Raw genomic sequence first — 25,081 nt, 5'->3', positions numbered from 1 at the left:
ATGGGAGTGATGGTGCGAGCGTCCCAGCACTAGTAGTGCTGGCGCGGCGATGAAGCACAGAGACGTGGGATTGCAGTTCAAAGGCTTTACTCACAGTTCTTTATATTCCAAATCACTTCGGTACCGGTAGTGACTGCCCAAGCCGTGCTGCGTCCACCAGGCAAGGGACTCGGTCAACCCCCAGGCAATTCCAGAGTGTGGCACAGGACTCCCTTCGATTCCTTTCTCTGGCCGTGCCCCACCAGTGACACTACTTTTGTCCAGCTGCCTCGGGCCTTCTCTTGGGATGTTGGATGTCCACTTCCCTGACCCTATGTGGTATGCCTTTCTAGTAGGTGTAGTGAGGGGTCGCACCATGATGTGATCACGACCTCCGGTCCTTGGCTGAGGATTAGTCGCCTCCACCAACTTGGGATCCGGTACCCTGTTCTGCCAACCCGTCACCCGCAATCTCCTGGGCCTTTGGGGTTCCTTCTGCCTTCGTGTCTCTGGGCCTCTCTTAGTGTTCCGTTCCTTTCTTCCTTTCCTTTCTGTTTCTCTCTGCTGGTCCTGTCCTCTCTGCTGTTTCTGGCCTTCACTCCAGGCCTGCCTCGTGGAGCTGGGCCCAGACTGAGCCACAGCTCCCTGTCAGCCCTCTCTGGCTGAGCTCCTCTCCTCTTCTCCTCCTGACTGAACTAACCACTGTCCTAAGATGGTGCCCACCTTATATACCTCCCTCTCTGTGTACGAGGCCAGGTGACTTGCAACCAATGGGCTCCTGCCTATGCCCAGAGACCCAACCTCTATCTGCTCCTACATCACTGGGTTTTCCTCCCCCCTCCCCACTCCAGCCAGGGACAGATGCTGTCGTGCCTGCACTTCTGTCTAGTGGGAGCACCGTTGAGCTGTCCCTCGGAAATGGGGTGTGTGTGATGCATGCAGCTTATTGAGTCTTGGTCCACACTCCATCCTTACCCGGGAGTGGAATATCACACCTCTGGTCTGAGGTGCAATACCCCTGTAGCGGCCAAACCCTCGGGGCGCTACATTCCCCCCTGGTAAATCACAGCACGTCCTCGGGCTGGAAAAGAGTGAAAGCAATTTAAAACATACAAAATTTTAGAGTGCACTTGCATATAAGACATTAACTATTAACTCATCCCTTTATGGGAGGTATTCTTCTCTTTTTAACGTTACTGGTTACACTTTCATAAAACATCCTGCTAATGCCACCGGAACTCTTTTATAAAACACTACATAAATCTTTTGCATTTCTATTTTAGCAGCATATTAAACTTCTTCACATAAGACATTTTCAAGTAAAACACTTTTTTTTTTCAAAAACACATTCTTGAGTTCTGGCCGCGGTGCAACTTGCGACCAGGTGTTCCTTCTTCTTAAAGGTGCAACAGTCCAATTAATTCGTCCTGAGGTAGACGTTGCAGTCTTTTTATAAAACCAGTAGGGGGCGCTTTAAGAAGAGCAACTATTTACAAGATGGCCGCTCTCAGTCCTCGGCCAGATAGGGAAAGGGATGGCTGTTCTCAGTCCCCAGCCAGGTAAGGGATATAGGGGGTAACTTTGGCAGGTAACAGTCCACATTAGTCCTAACGGGGACCACACTTCAGTCCAGTAACAGTTCCAACATCAATTCTCATACCCTGACGGGTAACTATATACAGTTCCACTTTACCGTTTATTGGTAACGGCGTCCTCCTGATGCTCCTTGCTCCTCCGGGTAATCTTCAGGTCCATCCGGACCCTCTGGGTACTCAGTGTCTGGGCGGTACTGCAGTTCCTCCTCAGTTAAACGGTGGACGTGGAGGGCGTACAGTCCTTTGGCTCCTTTGTGCCTGGTATAAGTGACCACGTCACCAGGGTACAGGTCACGTCCGTGATGTCCCTCTGGCAGGTGACTCTCGACGTCCCTTCTAGTCACGAAGACGTCGTTTGCGGCCTCCGGGTCTCTAATGAAGCACCAGCCGTGCTCCAGCTGGAACTTTACTACGGTCCCGGTGGCTCGGGGACCGCGGACAACGTGGGGGTCCTGACGGGCTCTCCGCTTTTGTTCTGCGCTCCGGGCTTGGAGTCGCTCCTCCCTGATGTGTCTCTGCTGCTGTTCTCTCTCGAAGGTGGCCAGCTGCTGACGGCAGGACTCCAGGCGACGGGCTGCGTCCGCCCGGGTTTCTTAGGGGAACCCCATTAGATTTTCGCCAGTGGGATCCCACTCAAATTGGGCATCTTCTAGCGGGAGCGGGGTGTCCTCTACGGGCTCCGGAGCCGGTATCAGAGGCTCGCGCGGGGGCTGGGTTTTCCAGGGCTGACTGCTGGTCAGTTCAGCCGGCCATTCCAGCGGCAGTCCATCCGGACCAGTATGATGGGCAAACAGGTCCACGCCCAGCGGTGGTATGGCAGGGGACCCCAGTCGGGGAGCAGCGCTCGGGGGCACTCGGCCTTGCGACCAGGCCGGTGGTCGTCTGCTGGTCGTGCCCGGGTTCAAAGGGCACAGCGCGGGGCGGGGCGTGACAGCGACGCTTGCAGCCTGAGGCCTAGCTGGCGGCGGTGGAGGCGTGGTGTCTGGCACGGTGCCCGAGGCTTCGGGTCCCGCAGCGGAAGGTGGGGGCAGGCTGGTGGCCTCAGGGCTTGGGGTGATGACGTCCCCGTTACCTGCCTCGGTCTTTATGGCCTCCTCCGCGGCGTCGTCCTCGGCCGCAGGTGCTCCTTCACCGCCCTCGCAGGCAGGCGCAGTGTTCGGTCCTCGCGATGTCTCCTGCTGGCGGGTTCCATGCTGCCGGGCCAACTCCTCCTTCCACCCGGCAAACACATCTCGCTGCGCCCGGACCATCCTCCGATTTAAATCCTCCAGCACAGCTCGCGCACACTCCGGGTCTCTGGGCAGCTGTGCCAGCAACTCCTTTAGGCTGCACGGTGGTTCAGCCTGCAGCAGGCTGCGGGCCAGGGTGCTGGTGGGGTTCGCTGCTCCTTCCATCTCCGGGTGCGGTATGTCCAGACTGATCCAGGCCGCACCCGACCCCACAGTTTTCTTTCCTGTCCGCCCCCATGGGGGGTGGTCTTGGGGCCACCTGCTGACAATCACCTTCAGGGGCAGCCCCCCCACATTGATGGACATCTCCACAGCTGCACTCATAGCTGTTGGGGGCGGGCTCCTTCTTTGGCGCCACTCTGGGACCTGGCCCACGATGGGAGGTGGCCTCCTGCTGTCTTTTGGTGCACACATAATGGCGTCCGCTCTGCCGGGGCGGGAAAAACGGCTGAAGATGGCGGGAAACGACCAAAGATGGCGTCTGATGGCGGGAAACGACTCCGGATGGCGGGAAACTTCTCTCAGGTAAGTGCAAAGTCTCTTTCAGGCACGCAATACCCATTAGTGGTGGACTGGTAATGATCCTGCCGACTACGCCAAAGCTGACTCGCCCCCTGGGCCTAGTGTGGACGTGTGTGTGGATACCCGGAGCCGGGTCTCTGGGGGTTGTAGAATCCGTGGCGGTGACCCGGTCCCGTGGCTCAGGGTGGTCAGGCCGATGGCGGTATTTTGTGGGGGTTTTAGGTTAATTGACCGACTACGCCACCCGTGGATTGCGGTCAGCGTGTACCGCCGCTGCAAGGCAGTCCGCTGAGGCCGGTGTGGTGTGTGCAGCTAAAGATGGGATAACTCCCCATGGGAAGAGTATGGCCTCAGGGCAGGGAATGTGGATGATGGGAGTGATGGTGCGAGCATCCCAGCACTAGTAGTGCTGGCGCGGCGATGAAGCACAGAGACGTGGGATTGCAGTTCAAAGGCTTTACTCACAGTTCTTTATATTCCAAATCACTTCGGTACCGGTAGTGACTGCCCAAGCCGTACTGCGTCCACCAGGCAAGGGACTCGGTCAACCCCCAGGCAATTCCAGAGTGTGGCACAGGACTCCCTTCGATTCCTTTCTCTGGCCGTGCCCCACCAGTGACACTACTTTTGTCCAGCTGCCTCGGGCCTTCTCTTGGGATGTTGGATGTCCACTTCCCTGACTCTATGTGGTATGCCTTTCTAGTAGGTGTAGTGAGGGGTCGCACCAAGATGTGATCACGACCGCCGGTCCTTGGCTGAGGATTAGTCGCCTCCACCAACTTGGGATCCGGTACCCTGTTCTGCCGACCCGTCACCCGCAATCTCCTGGGCCTTTGGTGTTCCTTCTGCCTTCGTGTCTCTGGGCCTCTCTTAGTGTTCCGTTCCTTTCTTCCTTTCCTTTCTGTTCCTCTCTGCTGGTCCTGTCCTCTCTGCTGTTTCTGGCCTTCACTCCAGGCCTGTCTCGTGGAGCTGGGCCTAGACTGAGCCACAGCTCCCTGTCAGCCCTCTCTGGCTGAGCTCCTCTCCTCTTCTCCTCCTGACTGAACTAACCACTGTCCTAAGATGGTGCCCACCTTATATACCTCCCTCTCTGTGTACGAGCCCAGGTGACTTGCAACCAATGGGCTCCTACCTATGCCCAGAGACCCAACCTCTATCTGCTCCTACATCACTAGGTTTTCCTCCCCCCTCCCCACTCCAGCCAGGGACAGATGCTGTCGTGCCTGCACTTCTGTCTAGTGGGAGCACCGTTGAGCTGTCCCTCGGAAATGGGGTGTGTGTGATGCATGCAGCTTACTGAGTCTTGGTCCACACTCCATCCTTACCCGGGAGTGGAATATCACACCTCTGGTCAGAGGTGCAATACCCCTCTAGCGGCCGAACCCTCGGGGCGCTACAATGCCATCTTCAGCAATGTATGAAATGGTGCTGTGGCACCCCAGGGGGTCTGGTTGCCACAGTGGTAGCAATACCATGTCTGAGAGCAGGCAGGAGTTTCCTGGTCAGGAGTGCTTTACATGCATCACCTCCTGTCCCAGGCCAGGAAGGGGAGGATCCAGCCCTTTATAAACTGGATCTGGGGCGGGGTTAGGTGGAAGTTCCAGAGACAGGGACAGAGCAGCAAAGCAATGAGCCCTGTAGGCAAGACTGGAGCAGAGAGCCAGGGACTGGAGCTATTAGAGCTCGTCCTGGCCGGAGACACCAAGAACCGGACACCGGAGTCCGAGGCTGTGGGGTTTATACACCCAGCAGCAGAAACCACACGGCAGGGGATTTCAGGTCCTCTGGCCATTGAAAGCCCGGAGGCTCAGCCACACGAAGGGGACCGGTACCGCCACAGAGGAGCGAGGAATACCAATTGTCCAAGTCGCCAGCCATACGGGTGAGCACCACACGGTACACTCAGGGACGTGGGCTACCTCACGACTACAGCAGGGTAGCCAGAAAGAGTGCAGTCAGAACGGCAGGCCTACAACTTCACCTGGCCAGCGGAACTCTTAGTTTGCTCTCAGACCGGCCAGGCCTCCACTGCTAGCCAGTACTCCCGGCGGGGCCTAAATAATTGCCATCAGTAAAGGCCCTGAACTGCACTGTCAAGACTCTGAGTCGTTACTACCGCTCCCGCGCCCAACCACCACCATCATTCACCTGCGCTGCCCTGAAGCTACACTCTTCCTGTGGGGAGTTATACTACACTTGCTGTGCATATCGCCAGCTTCAGTGGACTGCTCCGCAACGGCGGTTCTCCATAACCGCAATCCACAGGTGGCGTAGTCGGACTATATAAATAGATACACATAGACTGCCACTGGTTTGACCGCCCTGGGTCACGGACCGGGTCGCCGCCACGGTGACTACAACCCCCAGCCTCCTACAAGGCCCGGTTCCGGGTTCCCCCGCACTGTGCAGGGGGTGCATCAGTGCCATGCTTTAATTTTTTGGAGTCAATCCACACTAATCGATTCGCAAATTGTTCCAGTTCGCTAGGACCTGAGAATTTCATGAATTTTGAATCAGAGTCAGTTCGCAGCAAATTGATTCGATCATCTCTAATTAGAAAACATGTCATCACAGGTTATTTATTACACTGTTCCTACACAAAATACATTGGAACATTTGAATATTTCTGCACACTGCAATATGGTCTTTCTGCACACATGGCCTTTTGGTTTTTCTACACACATAGACTCTTGGTCTTTCTGCATGCAAAGCCTTTTGGTCTTTCTGCACATATCACATTTTTGTTTATGTCATTTTTATAACACAATAAAAACTTGGGTGAACTCTGACAGACAATAAGGCCACCTTCACAACACACATATAAAAAACAATATGTTTTAAGCATTTTATGGTATTATTATTTAGTGTAATTTTGAACACACATTTTCCTAGTGTTTTTTCCTGACCAGGCATATATTTGAGTTTTTTCGAACAATCGCCTTTAGCGATTGTAAAAAAAATTCTCACTCGAATATTGCAATAATTTTGGCTTTTTTGTGATACATGGAGCTTAATTTGTTTGCCATTTTCATACCCTTTTTTGTTTTTGCTGATATTGGGGGAAAATATAAACAATAGAAACTAAATACATGTTTGTTTTCAACTTTTATATTTATTTTTCATACGACTACAAAGGACAGCTAAAAATATTTTAAAATGCGTTCCCCTTTTCATAGAAATTATTTTTTATATATTTGACATATTTTTAATGGGGCGAGCTAGAAACAGCATTTCAGACTGGTGCTCTTTTTTTTATTTTGTTTCATTTATTGTCTGTAAAGCGCTTTGGAATTAATGGCGCTATATAAGTGAGTAAAATAAATAAATACATCAATTAAATTTTTTTATGCTTTATTGTATTATTCATTTATTTTGCACACTTTGACCTTCATTAGGTGTTATAAGACTTTCAGAGGGCATTTCAACATATTCATACCTTTGTTTAATTGCTGATTTCCTCTGTAATTGGGGCTGGTATATTAGATCCAGTTACAGGAGAACATCATTGTACTCTGCACAGCAAAACTGACTTTCTCATGAATTATTTAGCATGAAAGCTAAATGTTTCTGGTATATGCGTTATGTCACATGTAGGTAAAACAGATTGAAATTGTATCTCTCCTACATCTCTAAAATTGGAGGAAATATTCTTTGAAAATCCTTCAAACTCCTGAATTAATATGTCTTATGAATGCAGTTTGCTAAGTAGCACTTGATCTATTGACTGCCTTGGACTCTTTGAAGTTGACCTTGCTAAGTGAGCTTGTTTGCAAATTTTTTTTATTTTTTAAGGGACTGCTGCCATGAACTGCTGGGCCACATTCCTATGCTAGCGGATAAGGAGTTTGCACAGTTTTCACAGGTAAGATTTGAGCTTGCAATAAATATTTGGCTTTTTACTAACCATTTATGTAACCAAAATAATTGAAAATATAGATTAAAAGAAATATTAATGTAATATACCTAAAACTTACATTTTTTTTCTATCCGTAGGAAATTGGGCTTGCATCACTTGGTGCATCTGATGAAGACATTGAAAAACTGTCTACTGTAAGTATGAATGGAATAGGTAATATAACAATTCTCTTAATACAATTTTGAATCATTTGGTTGATAAATGGCAAAAAAAATTGTTAAAGGGAATCTGTCAGCAGATTTTTGCTATGTAAGCTTAAGCTCTTTGGCTTTGTTTGCTTGCAGTGATTGTTTTAGCACCGGGAGCTTATCACTGCTGGGACACAGTAGAGCATGCATGCTAGTCAGGCAGGACCCTTACTGTAATAGACACATCACTTTCTATAGACTTTTCACACAGAGATCCTAGTATGGGAGGTGTTAGCTTCCTCAGCTCTGCTGTATTACTACATCTAAAAACACTGACTGTGTCAGAACAGCTGCATCCAGTAACCTACAGTGGTGGCCAAAAGTATTGGCACCCCTGCAATTCTGTCAGATAATACTCAGTTTCTTCTTGAAAATGATTGCAATCACAAATTCTTTGGTATTATTATCTTCATTTAATTTGTCTTCAATGAAAAAACACAAAAAGAATTGTCCTAAAGCCAAATTGGATATAATTCCACATCAAACCTAAAAAAGGGGGTGGACAAAAGTATTGGCACTGTTTGAAAAATCATGTGATGCTTCTCTCATTCGTGTAATTAACAGCACCTGTAACTTACCTGTGGCACCTAACAGGTGTTGGCAATAACTAAATCACACTTGCAGCCAGTTAACATGGATTAAAGTTGACTCAACCTCTGTGTGTACCACATTGAGCATAGAGAAAAGAAAGAAGACCAAAGAACTGTCTGAGGACTTGAGAAAGCAAATTGTGAGGAAGCATAAGCAATCTCAAGGCTACAAGTCCATCTCCAAAGACCTGAATGTTCTTGTGTCTACCGTGCGCAGTGTCATCAAGAAGTTTAAAGCCCATGGCACTGTGGCTAACCTCCCTAGATGTGGATGGAAAAGAAAAATTGATGAGAGATTTCAACGCAAGATTGTGCGGATGGTGGATAAAGAACCTCGACTAACATCCAAACAAGTTCAAGCTGCCCTGCAGTCCGAGGGTACAGCAGTGTCAACCCGTACTATCCGTCGGGGTCTGAATGAAAAGGGACTGTATGGTAGGATACCCAGGAAGACCCCACTTCTTACCCCAAGACATAAAAAAGCCAGGCTGGAGTTTGCCAAAACTTACCTGAGAAAGCATAAAACGTTTTGGAAGAATGTTCTCTGGTCAGATGAGACAAAAGTAGAGCTTTTTGGGAAAAAGCATCAACATAGAGTGTACAGGAAAAAAAAAGAGGCATTCAAAGAAAAGAACACGGTCCCTACAGTCAAACATGGCGGAGGTTCCCTGATGTTTTGGGGTTGCTTTGCTGCCTCTGGCACTGGACTGCTTGACGGTGTGCATGGCATTATGAAGTCTGAAGACTACCAACAAATTTTGCAGCATAATGTAGGGCCCAGTGTGAGAAAGCTGGGTCTCCCTTAGAGGTCATGGGTCTTCCAGCAGGACTATGACCCAAAACACACTTCCAAAAGAACTATAAAATGGTTTGAGAGAAAGCACTGGAGACTTCTAAGGTGGCCAGCAATGAGTCCAGACCTGAATCCCATAGAACACCTGTGGAGAGATCTCAAAATGGCAGTTTGGAGAAGGCACGCTTCAAATATCAGGGACCTGGAGCAGTTTGCCAAAGAAGAATGGTCTACAATTCCAGCAGGGCATTGTAAGAAACTCATTGATGGTTACCGGAAGCGGTTGTTCGCAGTTATTTTGGCTAAAGGTTGTGCAACCAAGTATTAGGCTGAGGGTGCCAATACTTTTGTCTGGCCCATTTTTGGAGTTTTGTGTGAAATGATCAATGATTTGATTTTTGCTTCATTCCCTTTTGTGTTTTTTGCTTGCAAGCAAATTAAATGAAGATAATAAGACCAAAGAAATTGTGATTGCAATCATTTTCAGGAAGAAACTGAGTATTATCTGACAGAATAGCACGGGTGCCAATACTTTTGGCCACCACTGTAAGTGATACATTGTTAGATTCAGGGTCTCTTTGCCTACATCAGGCTGCTCTCAAATGAGGTAGAAAAAAACAGCTGACATACTCCCTTTAAGGCTGGTTTAATTCAGATCATAGATCTATTAGACCTGGTAAGGCTGGTGTAGTGACATTGAAAATCAATGGATAAATGTCTGCATAATCCTGACTTTAAAATAGGCAATTTATAAGTCGAACAAAAAAGAGAGCAGGAGCTGAAGTCCAAGTAAGGTACCAGGCAAAAATTTGGACACACCTGTTTATACAATGGTTTTAATTATTCATATTGTAATTTGCATATTATAGATTAATACTGAATAATAAAATAATACAATGAGTCAGCAAAAACACTAAAGAAAACATGGAAATAAGGACAAAGAAATATGTGTGAAACAAAGCAGACTGTGTATTAAAATTTAGATTCCTCAAAGTACCCCCTTTAACTTTGATGGCAGCGTTATACACCCTTGGCATTCTCTCTAGCAGCTTCATTAGGTCATTACCTGGCATGACTTTACAATAGTCTTGAAAGAGGCTCTCAGGGAGATATTAAGAAAATATTAACAATTTCTCCCAAACCCCTCTCACCCCTTCCTTATGCACCATTTGTCACAAAAGAGCTGACAATCTAAAGAGTGATCTCTCTGCAAATTATCACTCACAGCAGAAATAGCTTAAACAACTGCTGGCACAAGAGAGGTGCTACCACCCTAATTAAAATGTGAGGGTCTTTCCCCCTGACAGAGGCAGGGGATAATTAAACACAGGCTTGTGATAAATCAACATCTAGCTGAGAAACTTCATTCCCAGGATGTCAAAGGGAATTTAATAGAGATTTCCAGGACGTCCGGCGCCGATACGAAATATGGAATAGCTCAAGTTCCATAATTCTGATAATAATGGGACCCATATTTTTAGGGACAGGGTCAGCTAAGGAACAATATGGATATTTTCCTATCACTATAAGCCCCTCCAGGGGCTATTGTGCAAAAGTAACAAAATAGCAGATCGCAGCTATTGTGGTCTCTAAATGAAGGTAAAATCATAATGGAAAATATGGTATCACTTTTGGGCTTCTTGGATCAACCAGCAATAAGTTATCCCAAAAAACAGATACCTTCATAAAAATGTGCAGGCTGGAGACCAGCCCACATGATGTCAGCACAGGGGGTGTGTTGGCGGGTCTCCCCTTAGGCATAAAAGAATCCATGGAGGATGAAGTAGTACTCATTGCCAGGAGTATTTGTATCATAAGCAAGGGGTCGCATTCGCTGAACGCTCTGATCAAGTGGAGTGTCTCCCCTCCAGCTATATTGAATCGTCTCTGCGATCGTGTAGTAAGTTTCTTCTTTAAGCCTTATTATTTTGTGTAACTGCATATGTATTGTATGTATTACATGTGTTTTGTTATTCATTGTTTCCATGTGGTCCTTCCTGGTTTTGTTGCCATTCTGAGTTAACAATGTGTGTATTACAATACAAACAAGGAAAGCCATTAGAGTGTCCAAACTTTTGACTGGTACTCTATATTCGATATCTACCCAGCCATCCTGAAAGACAGCTGCAGCTGGTACTGATCAGTGTAGGTTCTCAGCAGCAGACGAAACACTGTTGAGCTGTCAATCAGGCTAGGTGGGCAAAGATTGAGGCTAAATGTTCAAAAACGATTATAGAGCCATTGTCTTCTATTAAATAAATGTAACATATACAGTTTTAAAAAATACACTTCCCACATAAGAACATTGGCAACATTCTTGCCAAATAAATACATCTTTGCTGTTTGTTCTATTACAGAATGTCTCTGATACGCAGAACTTGTTTCAAGCTGGTCTTATACGTTAGATGAATCCCTCTGTATGCTCTGGTTATCTACGCATACATATTTATTGCCATGTGATGAAAGAAATGGGTAGTTTCTAGAGATAACTACATATTTTGAAATTCTAATTCACCAGGTTCAGTAAATGCTTCAAAAAAATTTGATTTGAGACATGGAGGCCAAGGAGGTCAGTTGTGGCCTGTGTTTGGTAACATTATTGTACAGATGGTTTATTGCCAGTGATGGGTGGCCTTTCTGCTGCTGCCAGCAGCTCCCACATTCTTAGCTGAGTTGTGTTTTTTTTTTCTTTTACATGACCCTATTAGTGATGAGCGAGTATGTTCTGTTAACCTTTTCAGCGAGCATGCTCAGGTGCTCGCCGAGTATCTTGAGTGTGCTCGGCCGTTATGTTTTAGTCACTTCGTGCGCATGATTTGTGACTTTTTGACAGCTTTAATACATGTGAGGAATGCCTAAGAAACACGCATTCCTCACATGTATTAAAGCTGTCAATCAGTCGCAAATTATGTGCACGAAGTGACTAAAACATAACACCCGAGCACGCTGAAGATACTCGGAAAACACCAGAGCATGCTTGTTCATCACTAGACCCTATTCATTGCCACTTTTTCTTTTACCATACATTTTGAAAAACAGTGTGATTCACTTTTGACAAATACAATAGGTGCTCCTACATAAAGTAAAATGTGACAGCAGGCCACAATATATGTGTGGCATGTTCATTTGCGAAATTGGACTGATTAAACAGGTGTGCAAAAAGAGACATGCATATTTGAATGTTTACATTTTTTCCTCTTTTTTTTAACAAAATTGAAATCTCTTTCCAAAAACATAATAGCAAATATTAGGTAAATAATTATGATCACAGAGCCAACACCTGCAACAGGGAACTATATTGGTGTGGCATGTACAAATGTAACATCTGACTAATAAAACAGACTGGTAAAAAAAAATTGTTTGCACACTTCATAAGATAGACAGTTGCAACTAAATGTTTGGACTTTAGGGAATTTTCTTTTGTATTTTTATATAACAATTATTCTCCTCTTCATAAAAGCAATTGCACAAGAAATGCAAAACTCAGAACAGTCACTTCAGATCAGCTCTCTATCTGACACTGATTTCTGATTCCTTTTCTGTAAGAACTATTGTGCTGTGTTGCTTCTACTTTCTAGTGCTTTCAGAATGAAGAATACAATGTGTAACTTTAATTAAAATGCAGCAGGACAAGATCCTAGCTACACTATATTTCACACTCTGTCTGGCACTGCTCCTAGCACTGCTCCTAGCACCTCTTCCATCTCTCTTCCCCTATAAATTGAATCTCTGAATTATTTGCACATTTCTACATTCATCTTTTTCAGTACTACAATTAGACAAAACATGCCTGTCTAGAGTATAATGTTCTAGGGCTTTCTCTTCCTATTTCTAGTGCTGAGCTCCGAGCTCTGACATACTCTAGCTTTCCTAAAATTACTCTTAAATGGCTGTGGCTTACCCTGCCTTAGATAAGTTTTTTTGTACATTCTGTGATAGTCCCTCCTTATTGGCTACTAGTGATGAGCGCAAGTGCTCGTTACTCGATTTTGCCTAGGGTGCTTGGGTATGCACCGAGTATTGCGGGCGCTCGAGTGACATGTTCGAGTCCCCGCGGCCACTTGCTTTGCAGCTGTTAGCCAGCCACAAAACATGCAGGGATTGCCCGTGTTTGTCAGGCAATATACCATGATGTGATAGCTGCAAAGCATTATAAGTAAGCCTGAGCAGTCACTCCTGATGTCATATCAGCCTTCTGGGACGATGCAATAGCTAGTATAACATAAATTTGTTGGCAGCAGATTGTCATTAAATGGAACCTGTCATGTCCTATCTACTATTTACACTGCCCCCATAGCGTTGTTAGTGATGCAATGTTCATCACTAACAAGCTTTTTTCATTAAAATCGGTGGTAGTATAATGATTTTATATCATTATATACACTTTGTCCTACCTGCTGTATTCAGTCATAGGGGTGTGATCCTCACATTCAGTCATGCGTGGGCGCAGCATTCAGTCACTGCTGGTGCCACCCACGTATTTGAATACTGCATCTGGCAAGGTTGTGTCTAGATCGGAGGTGATTTGTGCTCCTCACTTTAGCCTTCGATCTAGACGCTTCACTGCTGAGGACACTAGATCGGAGTTGCTGGAGTGAGGGTCTCAGTAATCCCCTCTGATGTAGACAGTTCTGCACCGAGATCACTAGATCGGAGCTGATTCCAGGATCCTCATACTCTCTGCTGTCTAGTCGCCTCTTCTGGCTTTTTAATGCTTTTCTTATGCTTTTTTATGCAATTGCTCATGTTTTTAATGGAGCAAGCATCACAAGTCAAAAATGATTTTTTTACACTGTTATATAATGTATGTATTTTTACACTGTTATATATGTTATGGATTTGTGCAAAATTCTTTTTTTTCCTGATTAATGAAACTTACATTTTTATTGTCGCTTTATGTAATATAAAAAATTCCCCGCATCGCTGATTGTTCAGTTTTACCAGAATGTGACTCTTCCCATTTGTCCACAGTCCTGTCTGCAGCACCGACATTGTGAATAGTGGGCGGAGCTCAACGGGGAGAGGCGTAAAAGAGCGCCCCCGACAGTCACCATAATGTACAACACAGAAGTGACAATTTATTACAGGAATGTCATAGGTCACTGGAGAACACCGCTGTTATAATTTAGGCCACTTTTGTGGTGTACATTCTGATGATGCTGTTGGCTGCTCCGTCACTGGCTGACACTTGTGGACATACAGGAAAATTTGAATTCTATCAAAACTGAACAATCAGAGCTATGTGTAATTTTTTATATTACAGAAAGCGATAATAAAAAAACTCACTTTATTAATTAAAAAAAATTCACAAAGTGGCTGAGCTTTCTCCCTCTCACACTACATTAGAGGAGATATCTGTTCCTGTCGTTCAGCTGCCTCTGCTGACATCACGTCGACAGAGTGGAGGCTTCTTTTTCGCTCCACTGTGTAGACAGGGCAAGACTGACGACTTCATTCTGATTGACAGCTGGATTACTACTGTCTAACTGGGGGAGAAGGCTATCAATCAGAATGAGTCAGACATCACACTCTGCCCCGTCAGCAGAGGCAGCTGAATCCCCGAAAGGAAAGGTCTGTGACTGCTCTGTGCCGGGGAAGAATGCCCCCGGGCACAACTGGCAGGTAAGTAGCAATTACCTTTCTGTTAGTGCTTAGGCACATTTTTTGTTTTTCATAAAGCCCCGGATATCCCCTCTAATGTAGGGTGAGAGGGAGAAAGCTCGGCCGCTTTGTGAATTTTTTTTTAGTTAATAAAGTGAGGTTTTTTTATTATCGCTTTCTGTAATATAAAAAATTATACACTGCTCAAAAAAATAAAGGGAACACTTAAACAACAGAATATAACTCCAAGTGAATCAAACTTCTGAGAAATCAAACTCTCCACTTAGGAAGCAACACTGATTGACAATCAATTTCACATGCTGTTGTGCAAATGGAATAGACAATAGATGGAAATTATTAGCAATTATCAAGACACCCTCAATAAAGGAGTGGTTCTGCAGGTGGGGACCATATACCACATCTCAGTACCAATGCTTCTGGCTGATGTTTTGGTCACTTTTGAATGGTGGTTGTGCTTTCACACTTGTGGTAGCATGAGACGGACTATACAACCTACAGAAGTTGCTCAGGATGGCACATCAATGCGAGCTGTGGCAAGAAGGTTTGCTGTGTCAGTCAGCGTAGTGTCCAGAGGCTGGAGGCGCTACCAGGAGACAGGCCAGTACACCAAGAGACATGGAGGGGGCCGTAGGAGGGCAACAACCCAGCAGCAGGACCGCTATCTCTGCCTTTGTGCAAGGAGGAACAGGAGGATCACTGCCAGAGCCCTGCAAAATGACCTCCAGCAGGCCACAAAAGTGCATGTGACACGCCCCCTGGGGCCGTGGGGTACTCAGTAGCCGGGACGGTTGGTGCTGGGGATGTCACGGTGGCAGTGACCCGGTCCGTGGCCCCGGGTGGTCAATTAAAGGGAAAGTAAAAGGGAAATAAAGTTTTTATGGAGATAATGTTCGTGACGCCACTTGTGGTATGCGGCTATAGTGGGGTGCAGTCTTCAGGCTTTACTCACAGTTCAAAGTCACCGCTGCAGCTGGGAATGACCGCCCACGTCGTCCTGTGTCCTCCAGGGTAGGGATCCAGCAATCTCTCAGGTACCTCAGGAGCACTTAATCGGGACCCCGTTCTATGTACCTTTCCCGGTCGTCTTCTCTGTGCTGGCTCTCGCCCTCCTGCCCTGCGCCTCACAATCAGTGTCCCAAGCCAGTGGCCTCGGGCCTTGTCGGGCAACTTGGAATCCCCTGGACCCTATGTGGCCACCTTTCCAGCGATATAATTGTGGGTTTTGGCTGCAACACCTTGAAAGTGCTGCGGCCTCCGGTTGGTTACCTGAGCCTTGTTGTTCTCCACTAGTCTGAATCCGGTCCCCTTCTGCGGCCTGATCCCTCCACGTCCGTGTGGATTCAGGCGCACGGGTGGCTTCCTGCACTCACCGTGCCCCGGGGATCCCCTCTGTCTCCGGAGCCTTTCCCTCTGCTCCCGTCCTCTCTCACTCTCCTCCTGGGCCTCTCTGACTAGGCCCGGCTCTCCTCTTCTCCTGAGCGGAGCTCCTCCTGAGCTCCCACTCCCAACTGTCTCTCCTCTGAACTGGACTGAACTTCACTCCTTCTAGATGGTTCCCCTCCTTCTTATACTCTTCCTGACAGTGCTCCCCTGATCTACTTCCTCCACCCACACCCACTACATGGTTCCCCCTCTCTTGTTTCCTCCCTTCCAGCCAGGGACAAGGCTCAACAGTGGATAAGTGCATCTTGCCCCTCCTTCTGGCCTGGAGTGGTGTAGTGTGGGATGTGGGTGTGTGGGTCTGCCCTTACCTGCGAGTGGGGTTCCACACCTCTGGGTGAGATGTGACGCGCCCCCTGGGACATATTCCTTTTTGAGGGGAATACCCGGCACCGGATCAGATGGGGGGTTGTAGTCTCCGAGCGGCTGTGACCCGGTCCCGTGCCCAGGGCGTCAAGCTAAGTGTTATGTGGCAGTCCTTACTGATGTTATTAAAGTTCGTTGTGTCGACTACGCCACCCGTTGTGATGCGGTCACTGTGGCCGCCGCTGCTGCAGGGTCCGCTGAGGCTGATGGTGGATGCGCAGCTTGGTGGGATAACCCCCAACGGGAGGGGTATAGCCTCAGAGGGGACAGGCGCAGAGGATGGGGGTTGTGGTGGTGCGGTGCAGCCGGTAATGATGACAGACTCGGGTAGTGCAGTAAAGGGTCTTTACTTACTGCAGATGTTCCTGGTCACTCTAGCTCCAAGTGACCTCCCGAGCCGTGCTGCGTCCACCAGGTCCTGGATCCGGCCAACCCCCAAACAAGTCCGGAGCGTGGCCCTGAGCTCTCCCTCTGTCCTTCCTTCAGCCGTCCCCACCAGTGATTCACCTAAATCCAGCTCCCTCGGGCCTTCTGTTGGGCAACCTTTGGCCTCAGGTTCCCTGACCCTCCATGTGGTGTGCCTTCAGGGTGAATGTAGTGGGTGACCGTGACAGACTCTGCCCACGGTCTCCGGTCTCTGGCTGGGGAATGTCTTTACCCCCACCAGCTTGGGTTCCGGTACCCTTCTGCTGACTCCTCACCCGGTGTTCTTATTTGGGTTCTTGGGTCCCTTCTTTGTCCCCCTCTGGGTCTTTCTGTACTCCACTCTCTCACTCTTCAGGCTCAGGTCTGTTCTGCTCCCTTGCTGCAGGCTGACTTCCTCTGCAGCAGACTTACTCTCTGCGTCTGACCCTGATCCTAGTTGGTGCCCTCCTTATATATCCCTCTATGTGTGAGCTCAGGTGACCAGCACCCAATGAGCTCCTACCACTACCCAGACTGCTCCCCCTATCTGCCCCTACACTACATGGGATGTTCCTCCCCCCTCCCACTCCAGCCAGGAACAGGCTCGGTCGCACCTGCACATTTCTAAGTGGGAGTGCCGTCGGCCTGCTCCTCTGGAATGGGATGTATGTAGTGCATGCAGTCTATCTGAGCTCAGTTCCACACTCCTTCCTTACCCGGGAGTGGAATATCACACCTCTGGGTTGAGGTGCAATACTCCTGTAGCAGCCGAATCCTCAGGGTGCTACATTCCCCCCTGGTAAATCACAGCACGTCCTCGGGCTGCAAAGACAAAAAACACCAAAACATACAACATTTTATAAACATGTAAAACATATTAAATATTATACGAAATACTATATAATTATATATATAAACTTTTTCAGGTAAACAACATTCTCGTCGTCTCTTTCTCTCTTCTGTTCCTCTGGTCACCGTGCAACTCGTGACCAGGTAGAGTGCGACAGTCTTTTAGAAAAATGGTTTTTCCTATAAAACCGGTAGGGGGCGCTTTAGCAAGCGCAACTATGTACAGGGAATTTTGGCCGTTCTCAGTCCCCGGCCAGGTAAAGGGAAAGGGATGGCTGCTCACAGTCCTCAGCCTGGTATGGAAAGGGTTACAGGTAACAGTTCGCTGGTCCCAACGGGGACTATTTTAGCAGCAACAACAGTTCCAGTTTCAGTTTCAGTTCCGATTCACTGTGCCCCGACAGGCAACTATATACAGTCTCCTGCTCTGCCGCACTCAACGGCGTCTGCCTCCTGCTCTTATCTTACGGCTGGTGGTTTCTTCAGACCCGTCCGGGTCCTCTTGCTCCTCCTCCTCGCACCGCAACTCCTCCTCCGTCAAGCGATGCACGTGGAGGGCGTAAGGTCCCTTGGCACACTTGTGCCGGGTGAACGTTACCTCATCACCGACGTAGAGGTCACGGCCTTTGTGACCCTCCGGCAGGTGGGACTCGACGTCCCGTCGTGTAACGAAGACGTCACCCATGGTGTTCCGGTCCCTTATGAAGCCCCACCCATGCTGCGCATTAAACTTTATTACCGTCCCGATGGTACGGGGACGATCTGCTGCACGGGGGTCCCTTCTGGTCCGACTCTTTTGCTCCGCGCTGCGGGTCTGGGCCCATTGCTCTTTGGCCTGCCTCTCCTCCCGCTCTCTCTTGAACTCTGCCAGCTGTTGACGGCAACACTCTGTGCGCGCTGCTGCAGCTGCCCGAGTCTCTCCGGTGAACCCCATCAGATCTTCTCCCTTGGGGTCCCACGCAAATTGAGCCTCTTCTAGGGGAGGCGAGACCCGAGTCACGGGCTTTGGAGCCGGGATCAGGGGCTCACACAGGGGACCTAGTTGCTTCTGCCGCTCCAGCTCCAAGAATCCTTCGGGCCAGATGAAAGGCCGACCGTCCGGCCACGTTAGCTGGCTGAAGGGGTCCTCTCCCAGATGTGGCACCCTAGGTATTACGGGCGCGGGCGCGGTGGTGGTGGCGCCCGGGTTGCCCAGGCCTTGCGGCCAGGCCTGGGGCACCTGGAAGGTGAAGGGCACCGTTAGGACGGCGGCGCCCTGGGTTACCTGGCCTTGCGACCAGGCCGGAGGCTCCGCGGAGGTAGATGGCTCTGCTTTGGATGCGGCGCCCGGAAATGCTAGGCCCTGTGACCAGGCCGGAGGCTCCTCTTCCGGCGCCACGCTCCGGGTCACGACGCGTGACGTCACTGGGGTCGCGACGGCGGCTTCCGGTCGGGGCCTAGTCGGTGGCGGTGTCATGGCGGTCTCGGGTACGGCCGGGGGACCTTCGGGCTCTGCGACGGGGAGCTGGGGCAGGTAAGCGGTCTTCCGGTATGGGGTATAGGCATCCCCCTTACCTGCTGCCATGCGTCTCGCTCCCTCTTCTGCGCCGTCTCCGGCCTTGGGTCCTCCCGCGTCATCCGCAGAGGCAGTCGATGTCTTCTTCCAAGGGAGCGGGTTAAGTGGACGGGTTCCAGCTTGCTGGGCCATCTCCCGGCCCCACTCCGCCAGGATCTCCCTCTGCACTCGGGCCATCCTTCCCGCGAGGCCCTCCAGGGCACTCCGCGCGCACTCCCGATCTCGGGGAAGCTGCGCCAGGATCTCCGCTAAGCCTAGCGGGGTTGTTGACTCCAGCAGGCTCCTGACCATCGGGTCGGTGCTGCTCTGCTCTGTTTCCGGCAGGCTCCTGGCCAGCGGGCCGGTGCTGCTCTGCTCTCCTCCTTCTTCCTCCAGCAGGCTCCTGGCCAGCGGGCCGGTGCTGCTCTGCTGCCGCTCCATTCCCGGGTCTACTCTTTCTCTCCTCGACTCCGGGTGAGCTTCTCCGCTACTCCTCATTAGACCTCTTGCCTCCGGGTGCGCTCGTTCTACACTGCTCCAAGCGACACCCATCTTTGCTCTTTTCTTTCGTCTCCTCCCACTTCGAGGGCGGTCCCGGGGCAACTCGGTGACTGTCAGCTCCAGGGGGAGTTCTTTCACGCTGACAGACACCTCCAGCATCACAGTCTCTGTTGGTGGGGGCGGTTTCCACTTTTGGCGCCATTTTCTGTCCCGGCCCACGATGGGAGGTGGCCTCTTGCCCTCCTTTGGCACGCCCATAATGGCGTCCGCTGCTCTTCCAAGGCGGGAAATCTGTGGTTTTGGCGGGAATCGTCGCCCAGTGGCGGGAAACTCTGCAGATGGCGGGAACAAGCTGGAAATGGCGGACAATCGGCGGGAAACGACTGGTGATGGAGTCCGATGGCGTGGACCCTCCGGAACCGGCAGGAGTCTTCTTTCTGAGGTAAACTTGCACTTTTCTTCAGGCACGCAGTACCCGGGTGTTGCGGGCACGTAATCCTGCCGACTACGCCAAAGTTGACGCGCCCCCTGGGACATATTCCTTTTTGAGGGGAATACCCGGCACCGGATCAGATGGGGGGTTGTAGTCTCCGAGCGGCTGTGACCCGGTCCCGTGCCCAGGGCGTCAAGCTAAGTGTTATGTGGCAGTCCTTACTGATGTTATTAAAGTTCGTTGTGTCGACTACGCCACCCGTTGTGATGCGGTCACTGTGGCCGCCGCTGCTGCAGGGTCCGCTGAGGCTGATGGTGGATGCGCAGCTTGGTGGGATAACCCCCAACGGGAGGGGTATAGCCTCAGAGGGGACAGGCGCAGAGGATGGGGGTTGTGGTGGTGCGGTGCAGCCGGTAATGATGACAGACTCGGGTAGTGCAGTAAAGGGTCTTTACTTACTGCAGATGTTCCTGGTCACTCTAGCTCCAAGTGACCTCCCGAGCCGTGCTGCGTCCACCAGGTCCTGGATCCGGCCAACCCCCAAACAAGTCCGGAGCGTGGCCCTGAGCTCTCCCTCTGTCCTTCCTTCAGCCGTCCCCACCAGTGATTCACCTAAATCCAGCTCCCTCGGGCCTTCTGTTGGGCAACCTTTGGCCTCAGGTTCCCTGACCCTCCATGTGGTGTGCCTTCAGGGTGAATGTAGTGGGTGACCGTGACAGACTCTGCCCACGGTCTCCGGTCTCTGGCTGGGGAATGTCTTTACCCCCACCAGCTTGGGTTCCGGTACCCTTCTGCTGACTCCTCACCCGGTGTTCTTATTTGGGTTCTTGGGTCCCTTCTTTGTCCCCCTCTGGGTCTTTCTGTACTCCACTCTCTCACTCTTCAGGCTCAGGTCTGTTCTGCTCCCTTGCTGCAGGCTGACTTCCTCTGCAGCAGACTTACTCTCTGCGTCTGACCCTGATCCTAGTTGGTGCCCTCCTTATATATCCCTCTATGTGTGAGCTCAGGTGACCAGCACCCAATGAGCTCCTACCACTACCCAGACTGCTCCCCCTATCTGCCCCTACACTACATGGGATGTTCCTCCCCCCTCCCACTCCAGCCAGGAACAGGCTCGGTCGCACCTGCACATTTCTAAGTGGGAGTGCCGTCGGCCTGCTCCTCTGGAATGGGATGTATGTAGTGCATGCAGTCTATCTGAGCTCAGTTCCACACTCCTTCCTTACCCGGGAGTGGAATATCACACCTCTGGGTTGAGGTGCAATACTCCTGTAGCAGCCGAATCCTCAGGGTGCTACAGATGCAGTACCTCTGTGGCAACTGGACCCGCAGGGGCGCTACACATGTGTCTGCACAAACTGTTAGAAACCAACTGCATGAGGGTGGTATGACGGCCCGATGTCCCTAGATGGGGGTTGTGCTCATAGCCCTACACCGTGCAGGACGCTTGGCATTTGCCACAGAAAACCAGGATTGGCAAAGTCGCCACTGGTGCCCTGTTCTTTTCACAGATGAAAGCAGGCTCACACTGAGCACATGTGACAGACGTGACAGAGTCTGGTGACGCCGCAGAGAGTGATCTGCTGCCTGCAACATCCTTCAGCGTGACCGGTTTGGCAGTGGGTCAGTAATGGTGTGGGGTGGCATTTCTTTGGAGGGAAGCACAGCCCTCCATGTGCTTGCCAGAGGTAGCCTGACTGCCATTAGGTACTGAGATGAGATCCTCAGACCCCTTGTGAGACCATATGCTGGTGCGGTTGGCCCTGGGTTCCTCCTAATGCAGGACAATGCCAGACCTCATGTGGCTGGAGTGTGTCAGCAGTTCCTGCAAGATGAAGGCATTGAAGCTATGGATTGGCCCGCCCGTTCCCCAGACCTGAATCCGATTGAGCACATCTGGGACATCATGTCTTGCTCCATCCACTGCACCACAGACTGTCCAAGAGTTGGCGGATGCTTTAGTCCAGGTCTGGGAGGAGATCCCACAGGAGACCATACGCAACCTCATCAGGAGCATGCCCAGGCGTTGTAGGGAGGTCATACAGGCATGTGGAGGCCACACACAATGCTGAGCCTTATTTTGACTTGTTTTAAGGACATTACATCAAAGTTGGATCAGCCTGATCAGCCTGTAGTGTGTTTTTCCACTTTAATTTTGGGGTGACTCCAAATCCAGGCCTCCATTGGTTAATAAATTTGATTTCCATTGATGATTTTTGTGTGATTTTGTTGTCAGCACATTCAACTTTGTACAGAACAAAGTATTCAATGAGAATATTTCATTAATTCAGATCTAGGATGTGTTATTTGAGTGTTCCCTTTATTTTTTTGAGCAGTGTACATACCTCTGAATTTTCATTTTTGATAGAATTGAAATTTTCCTAAATGTCCACAAGTCTCAGCCAGTGACGGAGCAGCCGACAGAATCATCATAATTCACATCACAAAAGTGGCGTCAATTTAACAGCGGTGTTCTCCAGTGACCTATGACATTCCTGTAATAATTTGTCACTTCTGTGTTGTACATTATGGTGACTGTAGGGGGCGCTCTTTTACGCCTCTCCCCATGGAGCTCCGCCCACTCTTCACAATGTCGGTGCTGCAGACAGGACTGTGGACAAATGGGAAGAGTCACATTCTGGCAAAACTGAACAATCAGCGATAAGGGGAAAATTTTATATTACATAAAGCGACAATAAAAATGTAAGTTTCATTAATCAGGAAAAAAAAGAATTTTGCCCAAATCCATAACATATATAACAGTGTAAAAATACAAATATTATATAACAGTGTTGCTTCTTTAAAAACAAGAGCAATTGCATAAAAAAGCATAAGAAAAACATTAACAAGCCAGAAGAGGCGACTAGACAGCAGAGAGCATGAGGATCCTGGAATCAGCTCCGATCTATTGGTGTCAGTGCTGAACAGTCTACATCGGAGGGGATTACTGAGACCCTCACTCCAGCAACTCCGATCTAGTCTCCTCAGCAGTGAAGCGTTTAGATCGGAGGCTAAAGTGAGGAGCACAAATCACCTCCGATCTAGACACAACCTTGCTGGGAGCAGTATTCACATACATGGGCGACGCCAGCAGTGACTGAATGAGAGAATTGTGACGCCCAGCTGCGCTTGGTATCACAGATCCTAGAAGAGTGCATTGATGGATTCCTCCACAAGAGGCCCCCATAAACATCCACACATCTCCACCTTCCACCTCAGACCAGCAGAGGGAGCCCGTTAGGGATATAAATAGGGAAGGTGGAGCCAGGCAGTTTAGTCTGTTGAGAGAGTTCCTGCAGTAGAGAAGCCAGAGCGAGGTCAGCCTGCAGTGGAGCATAGTTAAGACTCAGTTATAGCTCAGAATAGTGAGCTTTAGGTGTGCCGGCGCCATAAGATCAGTGAAGCGCGGCAAGCTGCCGTTAGTGTGAGTAGCCTAGTGAGGGCCCGAGCATGGCCGAAGGCGAGTGGAAAGTGAGTAGCAGTGGGGGCAGAGGAGCTTAACCTGCTCACCCCGAAACATATACCGGACACCGGGTCCGAGCTTACAGGGATCTCTACGACCCAGTAAGGCATAACCGGAATCCCTGGAGAACTACAGATCCCAGGTTCAACATAGAGCTGATACATAACAGAGCCAGGAGACACATAGGCCCCGTAAGCTGGGAGCGTGCACTCCAAGAGAAGGCCCTACCACAACGTCAGCCGGTGCAGGACAGAGATAAAGTTAGGCCTAGCTCCAGGCAGGTCAGAAACTTACTACGCAGAGGCAAGAAACAGGGGGTCCTACACCCGCTCATTGGGGAGGATCCTGATATGCACCCTTCACCCTACAGTGCTCCGGGATGTGCCTGAATTTCCATCAGTAAAAGGTACTGAAGTGACTACCGTGTCCGTCCCCGTTCTTGCTCTAACTCGGCTGGGTCTCGCCTGTCCTGCATCCCCCCCTGATACGCTGCCCTGAGGCCTAGCTCCACCTGTGGGGAGCTATACCATTGAACTGCCTTATCACCGGCCTCAGTGGACTGCCGCAGCGCTGGTGATTCTCACCAGGAACCACAGGTGGCGTCACGAACTTTCATAGAGTTTACAAACAATCCCCTTTTAAAAGCTGACCCCAGGGTACGGGCCCTGGAGCCAACCACCGCCACATCCCCAAGGCCAGGCAAAGTCCCGGGTACCGAGTCATCCCCATCCCCCTGGGCTAGTCATCTTTCCTGGCATCACGAACAGGATTGCGTGCCCATGGCAGCGGAAGGAGTTGTGCCCGTTGCCACTTGGTACTGTGCGCCTTTAATTAAAAAAAACTGTGTACGTTAAACTGTGGTGAAGATTGCCGCCATTGTTGGGCCGCCGAGCGAGAAGAAGGGCGTAACCGCGGGAAACTAAGGGGCGTACTTGCAAAAGCGCGCGAAGCCACGGACACGCCCCACGCCTCGACGTCAAACCAGGAAGCGCCAGCTCCTGGAAGGAGCGTCGCTGAACGCTCTGACGTAGGACGCAAGCGACGCAAGGTCCTGAAGAAGACCGTCACCTGCGGAGCAGTGGCCTACCGGAAGAAAAGAAAAGAAGGTAGGCCACGGTTTGCTAGGGGGGCGCCGGAATACCGGTTAACAGCCCTGATGTTCAACCTGCGCCACAAGCAGCGCCTGTAACTCCTGTCATTCCCATAACTTTACCGTACATTCCTGGAGCAAAGTGGCTCCCCCAGTGCAACGGCAAACCAGATACCCTGTCTGGATTCAAACGGAAGATATGCGGTATCTTGGATATGTACTCTATGACAGGCAAGCAGAGGGCCGCTGTTGTATTAGGACAACTGACTGGTGCTGCGGAACAGGAAGTGGAAACATGGTCGGCCGCAGACCAGGAGTCAGTGTCCGCAATCTTTAAAAAGCTACAGATTGTTTTCGAGGATCATACTGAGGCGGACCTCCGGATGAGGTTCTACAACTGTTCTCAACAGCCGGAGGACAATGTTCGGGACTATGCCTGGCGTCTACAAGGGGCCCTGCGGGCTCTGAAACAGGTTAGTCCGACCAGCATCGAAAATGAAAACAAAATGCTGAAGGAACAGTTTGTCCGGGGACTAAGGTCTCCAGAGGAGAGCAGGACTGTACGT

General features: G+C 49.9%; 1 protein-coding gene across 1 annotated transcript in view; it reads left to right on the top strand.

Annotated features, from left to right (window-relative positions):
- Nucleotides 1–25,081, top strand: part of LOC141165022 (tyrosine 3-monooxygenase-like) — a 172,700-nt gene that overhangs the window by 104,226 nt on the left and 43,393 nt on the right. The window contains exons 9-10 of the mRNA XM_073650674.1: nucleotides 7,118–7,187; nucleotides 7,319–7,375. Of these exons, the coding sequence (XP_073506775.1) occupies nucleotides 7,118–7,187; nucleotides 7,319–7,375 (127 nt within the window). The remainder of the gene's footprint in view (nucleotides 1–7,117; nucleotides 7,188–7,318; nucleotides 7,376–25,081) is intronic.

The sequence above is a fragment of the Phyllobates terribilis genome, unplaced genomic scaffold (assembly GCF_046119375.1).
Source record: "Phyllobates terribilis strain yellow unplaced genomic scaffold, ASM4611937v1 Scaffold_11__3_contigs__length_659146591, whole genome shotgun sequence".
Classification (NCBI taxonomy): domain Eukaryota; kingdom Metazoa; phylum Chordata; class Amphibia; order Anura; family Dendrobatidae; genus Phyllobates; species Phyllobates terribilis.
Note: the sequence above shows the minus strand (reverse complement) of the source record. Positions and strands in the feature narration are given on the sequence as shown.